Source organism: Meriones unguiculatus, chromosome X (assembly GCF_030254825.1).
Source record: "Meriones unguiculatus strain TT.TT164.6M chromosome X, Bangor_MerUng_6.1, whole genome shotgun sequence".
Taxonomy (NCBI): Eukaryota; Metazoa; Chordata; class Mammalia; order Rodentia; family Muridae; genus Meriones; species Meriones unguiculatus.
This window is the reverse complement of record NC_083369.1, coordinates 77,147,091-77,153,779: the sequence shown is the minus strand read 5'-3', so window position 1 is coordinate 77,153,779 and position 6,689 is coordinate 77,147,091. Positions and strand designations below refer to the sequence as shown.

Genomic DNA, 6,689 nt, shown 5'->3' with positions numbered 1-6,689 from the left:
ATAGGTTCATTTTCTCTGCCAAGAGGGTGAGTATAAAGTAAAGGTCCAAAAGGAACAGATAGACAGATAGACCTTCTGAGGAAAAGGGAATAGAATAGACATTTATGGAGCAGCTGCAATGGGAAGATCAAATTGAGAATGGGAGATGGGGAGGGATTGTGGGAGGGAATACAGGGAGAGAGAGTTAAAATTAAGAAGCATTTGAGGAATAGTATAGAAGCCTAATACAGTAAAAACTTACTAAAATATGTACATGTGAAGGCACAGGTAAAGTACACATGGGTACCCTCCCTCAAAAGTCCTGATGAAAGATACTTGGGGAACCAGAACACATCTGTGGGACTCAAAATATAACCAGGAATCCCTGAAGTACAAGAATTCCATGGGTTAAGCTGGAGAGCAAAGCTGTGCCGTATTCATCCCTTGCATTACAGCATAGTAGCAAGAGAAATAGGAAGCTTCCAGAGCCTATGAGCCAAGACATGACTCTTCATCTTATACCCACTGACCAAACAGGAGTCATCCCTGTCATTTGAAACTGCATTCATCCCAAATCTTTCTCCAACCAAAGTAAAAAAGCCAGAGTGGTATCATGGACTGGCTCCCAATAGATAGGCCTAAATAATCTGATTCTTCATGGCAGGCAACATCTTAAAGAATGATATGAGGCCTTGGCGGGGAATAAGCCTTATCATTCTTTCTCTAGGCTCCCTAACATCTAGCAAGCACACCTTGTAGACTCTGAATGGGGAGATGTATCACAGGCTAGGTTGTCATAAGCTGAAAGATAAGCATATTCAGAAGGCTCACCAACATCAAGACCCTTCTCCTCATGCAGGATCTTATTAATTTACTCAATCACGATGGTCTGTGTTGCCAGAACGTGAGAGTACTGGGATAAACCTGCTATCATTTAAACACACACAGAGAGAGAGAGACAGACAGACAGACAGACAGACAAAGATTCATTCATTTTTCAAAACTATGTATATTCATGAAGATTTGTAATAATCCATGACCAACTGAATATTTCCATATTCAGGATTAGATGTTAGAGTCAGGTACCTGTAGTACTCCAAGGGTTGAACAGTACACAGGGGACTATTTAGAGTTGTAGACCTCTGAGTCCTCATTGGAGAAGCTAAGAATCCTGCGAATCATGTACAACTTACCCTCTCTGTGATACATGGATAGCATATAGGTTCTGCTTCCTTGGGAATGGTTTGCCTTAGTCCTCTCATTGCCTACTACTGACCCCATGATCAAATTCAATCTTTTGAATGTAGCTTCCCTGCAAACACCTAAATGGGACCAAACTTTACCAAAGAGTCCATGTACAAACTAGCTTTTGAGAACCTAGATCCAGCAGCCTTTCTACCCTGGCCTGTGGCCTTCACAAAGACTTCTACAGGTCAGACACTCTCTGTTGCCCTTAGCTCCTTTGGAGGACAGATGTAGTATTATCACTCAACATATCACCAGAGGGGGCTGATTTAGATACTGGCAAAGAACAATCCACAGCTTATCTGGGTTATATAGCAAGGCATCCATGTTTTAGTGTGCAGATTCCATCATCACAGACCAAATCCCTCTCCATCACTCCTTTGCTAAGCGCAGGGAGGAAATTGCTGGTAGTTAAAGAAGATGCCCAGTGTCCTGTGAGCGTTGCAGAAAGGGAAGGCAATGAGAAGACTTGAGGGCACCCTGAATATGTGATCAATTATGTACTTTACCCTGAATATGTGACCGCTTACCTGCTTCCCCTAAACCCTGCGAGTCAGCATCCTGGGAAATTTGTCTCAGAATCCAGGGTTGGTACTGATGCAGGAGCTATGACTCTGTTGGTAGTGAGGGGAAAGCACCCATGTTCAAATTTGAAAGTTGCTCACATATGCTGTAGAGATGCTGGGGCTAAAAGAAGGGTTAGGGTTGAAAGAGTCAAACCAGAACCACTAGGATGAGAAACAAAGAGTTTGTGCAGACTGAGCATGAGACAGCCAAACTGACAATGACAGAAGGACAGGGCTTGCCGCTAGTGTCATCCAGCCTGGCAGCCCACCAGGTCCTTAGGGAAAGCACATGTGGCAGTATTGTTTTCTAATATAGCTGGGCTTCTACCGCAGCTAATTGTGGGAGTAAGTAAAGACAGCTTCTAAGACAGCCTCCCATCCCTGTTTCAGGACAGCCCTTCAACGACCATCCTGGAGTCCAGGAGAATAGGAAGAACAATTGCAGCTGCTTCTTGGTAGCCATGAGAAGAGAGATGAGTAGTAAAAGACAATTGGGCGGGATGAAATGTCAGAGGTTATAGCACCACACAATAGCTAGCAGACAGTCAAAGTCAGCAAATAACAAAGCTTTAGACAGGGATGAGCAAAGGGGCATATAGGGGAGGTTTGGATCAGCCATTACTAATCAGGTGGGCAATAGGCGAACAGGGCCAGACCATGTGGACCCTCCACTGTCTCAGCCAAGAGACTGTCTATCCCAGAGAAGTAAGCCATCTCCTAACAACTACCTCAGCCTTTCTCCAGACTCTGCCACATTCCTATTAAAAACAAAATCCACTAGATGACAGAGTTCAATGGCACTTTTACATTTTGGTGTCATCATCTACCTAGTCTGGGTAGTTTCCCTAAATTTTCCTCAGGTTCCCCCTTTCCTGAAGTTGTTCTTGGTGAAGCTTGCATCCAGAATTGTTTATTTCCTGTGTCTTCCACCTTCACAGGTGTGAGACACCAAGTTTGGGGCCAGTGCCCAAGGTTGATCTTTGATGATTGTGGATGTCCTTGGGTCACCCTAGGTCCTTGGGTCAAGCACATCTAGGCACAGAAAGTCACTTCCCCTACAAACACTATCAGAATGAGCCTGTGGCTGCTTCAGGCCCCTTGTGAACACAGCCTGTCAGGACGATCTTGCCCCGGCCTTCCCACATATGTGCCATCACACTGGACTTTTCAAGCAGCACAGGTGAGTAAGGGCACAGTGCACATCAGGGCAAATCTCTATGTGGAGCATCAGTGATGGAGTCTAAGTTGTACTGCCTTCTTAAAGCATGTGTTTTGCCATTTTGTTTGAAGGGCATTTGCATAGTTCAATTAGTCAATGGGGTTCAAGGGCCTGATGAGCTTCAGAAGGTCTTTATGTTGCTCCCTGTGGGCCAGAGCCCACAGGCAGAGTCGAACATTTCCTGAGTGGGGAGTGAGGATCGAAAGAAAATGAAACACACACAATATACTGTGGATCTGCTCAAGAAGGCTACTAGTAGAAATTGTCGCACCCATTTATGCCACAATCCCTTTTCTTAGTCAGAGCAAAGCACCTCACTACAATGAAGGGGTTCAAGGAGAAGTCAAACTTGTTTACCTGAATACCTGTCTGTGTAATCCACACAGAAATAAAACGAAGTGAACTTGGTAAAACATACAGCTTATCCCTGACTCCAGGTGAAGGCCAGAGTGAAAACATGATTTTCACTGAGAGCTCTATAACAAAGCTGCCTGACAAACAAGCAGCTATCCACATCTGCAACAGAAATTGAACAGTTCAGCCTTACCCAAGGCTAGAGAGAGGTGTCTGCTAAGCAGCAACTTGGAGCCGCTCACCCATTTGCTGCATTCCTTTTTAAAGCACTTTCTGGTCTTTGCAGTCCTAAACTGCGATTGCTTGTTCACCTCAGAGAACAAACCCACAGGCACTGCGGATTGGACACACCGTAATTTGGATGAGGTGTCAGGAGGGAACCCTTCCGGGTCCGGAATCAGAGCTGTGAGCACACGGAGTTTGAAGCTCGTGGAGTACGGAGTAGGTCTGAAGGAAAAGACTCCCGGGATGGAGGCTCGTCAAGGCTGCTGCCTCAGTTTCAGAAGGCTGCTGGGTCTGGGACCTAATGAAGACCAGGAACAACAAAATGGTCAGTAAACTTTTCTCTGGACCTTGGAGGTGTCCGGGAAGCAAATGTAGTGGCAAGACCAGTATATTTCTGCTTTCGTTACCCGTCTCTACCTGTGTCCACTCTCCAGGCTTTCCAAAGATCCCTGGGCTACGATTCTCAGATCTTTATCTGTTTTCTCTGTTTCAGATGAGAATGCGGTGGTCGTCTCAGAGGCTGGAGAGGAAGGAGGCAAGCAAGGGGTTTTACAGGGCGAGTTTTCTCAGGGTGAGCTTGATCAGGGCGAACTTGCTCAGGGTGAATTTGCTCAGGGCAAAGTTGCTCAAGAAGACCTCGCTCAGTTAAGTCCTACTCTGGAAGTCACAGGAGTAGTAAAGGAGGGAGAAAATAAAGAAGAAGAAATGGAAGAAGAATATGCTGGCATTGGTGCTTCTAGCTCCGTGGACAAGATTCACCCAATAGAAGTCCCTAGCAGCAGTGATCAGCCACAGCCTCAGCAAGAGGCTGCTATGCCTGAGGGCACCAACAGTCTACTGACTGGGGATAGGCAGCCTCCCCGGCGCCGGCCCAGGTTTACACTGTCTCAACTGCAAGATCTGGAGCGCCTTTTCCATGAGACGCGCTACCCAAGCTTGCGAGCAAGGTAAGCAGGGTGCCCTGCTTGGCGCCTGCGTCATAGGCAGTGCACCCTGGTCTGGGGTGTTCTTTGGCTCTTCCTGGCTCTCTGATTTCCTCCAGAAACAAAGCCACCCTGCTCGGACCGCCACCTGAAATTAGGTTCTGGGGTAGAGAGATAAGAGCTATGTCCATTGGGAAATAATGTTTTTGTTACCCTGTTTTAGTGACACAAGTTTGGGAAATTTAGATAATGCTTGTTCTTGTACATACGTTTCTGGAGGAATGGGTGAGAAGCCTGAGGTGTGGCTGGGAAATGCAGGAGATATTCCACCTTGTATTAAAACTTTGCTAATGGTTTTCATCACGGGTACTCTTTTAACTGATTTTCACCTTTTAAGTACATCTGTGTTTTGGGGTGTTCCGTTAAATTTGGTCCCTAAAAGAAGCCTGTTGCTAAAGCAGCCCTAAGGTCAATGTTGAGAATAGTGTCTGTGTATGTAGACATGTGCTTGCAAGGAGTATGGACCCTTAAGCATTTGAAAGCAAAATGAGCATGTCCTAACACACTTTATTTTCTCCACAAAGCCTAAATGTTGGAAATTTTTCCCTTCAGAAAGGATCTTGCAAGATGGATGGGTGTGTCCGAAGCTGATGTGCAGGTAAGTATTATGAAAAAAAAGTATTTTGCAAGGGCCCCACATCCGGTGATGTTACTGTCTAGACAGGGAAGCTCAGCAGCACAGCTGAACCTTGAAGGGCCTCCCTAAGTTGCCAGACCAGTACACAGCCCTGCTAGCTTCAAGATGATGCAAGACCTCCATCTTGTCAGGCAAGAAATCCTGACTTCCCCAACTGAAAACCTAAGATGGTGGAGTCCTTTTCCTCTCCCTTGGTAGACATAGTGTGTCTTGATGACATTCTGAAGGCCATGCTGCTCACATGCCTCAAAAAGTAAAGTAACCGTGTTCTTACCCACCTTCATCGCTGTCGCTGTCACTCTGAAAGTCTCAGAGAATCTTTTCTCTGACTCTCCTTGCTCTGGTCTGTAAAGGCAGATTCCTAGCTTAGTTATCAGACCAGTACTGGGGTCAGGGACCTCAAGCAGCCTATGGCACCATTACCTGTGTTTTGCTGGCTGTGAAGGTGCACTCTGACCACCATTGCAATCACCCCTGCCTTTTCCAGATCATATGCCCACAAGGGAAAAGGCCTGTGGACAGTATTCTGGGAAGCCAGGCAGGAAGCCTGAAGCAGGAAGAGGTGTCCTTTGTCTCATATAATGTGCTCTCTGGGTGCTCACAAAAAGCTAACAGCATGGATGGAATCCTGAGGGGCAGCCTTTGGCCTTCATATAGTTCTAACTCTCTTTGATACTTTTCCACAGCAAGGACCAGGAACAACCCATGAGCTAGATCTGCATCCTTTCCTAAGGGAATGCAATAATCATATCAATGATGGAGAGAAGAGGCAATGTTCTGGGTCTGTTCTGTGGCTGAAGGACTGCAAGTGCCATTACATGTCCTAAGGGGCTTGCTTCTTGGGGGGGTGTTTTCATTGTTTCAGTGTGAATGAAACCTGTTGCTTCCAGCATTCTGAGCAACCAGTATATGCTGAGGTACCTTTTCAACCCTTCTTGGGGTTAGACCAATAAAAATTAGTTTCGAGGCCATCAGAAGATTTAAGTGCTCCTTCTTGGGGAGTAGCTCAGTACTAGAGCACATGCCTAGCATACACCAGTCCCTTGGGTGGGTTCCAAATACATTCCAAAGTGCCAATAGAATTAACCCGGGATACAGAGTTACAGTATGTGCTCTTCAATGCCTAGTACTAAAGCATCCCTTTCTCCTGTTTGTAGGATTGGTTTAGGACCAGGAGATCCATTTTCAGAAGAAATAATAGATTGGTGACGTTCTACAGTATGCCACCTGGTCCCCAGAACAATGCTTCCTAAAGGTTTTGGAGCAGCACTTGAGTGCCATCCGTGTCCTGGAGCCAGATGAGGATGGTTTCCTGTCGTGCCACCAATGTCAGGGCCCCCTTGCTGGCCACGACAACCTTTTCTTCTCTACAATTATCTTAGCAATAAAGATGTAGACTCTCAAAATGTTGGTTCCATTGCTTTGGTGTTGCTAAATTGTGGGTATTTATATTTGAAGGAGAGTAGTCAGTCCCAGAATTG

At 46.0% G+C, this 6,689-nt stretch overlaps 1 protein-coding gene across 1 annotated transcript; it reads left to right on the top strand.

Moving 5' to 3' along the window:
• Positions 1–1,305: 1,305 nt before the first annotated feature.
• LOC110544139 (homeobox protein Rhox5-like) lies at positions 1,306–6,461 on the top strand. The gene is made up of 5 exons (XM_060374660.1): positions 1,306–1,411; positions 3,680–3,913; positions 4,082–4,535; positions 5,124–5,169; positions 6,366–6,461. Exons 1-5 carry the CDS (start codon positions 1,306–1,308, stop codon positions 6,459–6,461), a joined length of 936 nt encoding a protein of 311 aa, XP_060230643.1.
• Positions 6,462–6,689: the final 228 nt, after the last annotated feature.

Excerpts from the sequence above, each read along its gene's own strand:
- LOC110544139 (XM_060374660.1), top strand. The coding sequence starts at position 1,306 with ATGGGACCAAACTTTACCAAAGAGTCCATGTACAAACTAGCTTTTGAG. Across the intron at positions 3,914-4,081 it reads AGACCAGGAACAACAAAATG|ATGAGAATGCGGTGGTCGTC; the intron begins GTCAGTAAACTT and ends TCTCTGTTTCAG. Across the intron at positions 4,536-5,123 it reads TACCCAAGCTTGCGAGCAAG|AAAGGATCTTGCAAGATGGA; the intron begins GTAAGCAGGGTG and ends TTTTCCCTTCAG.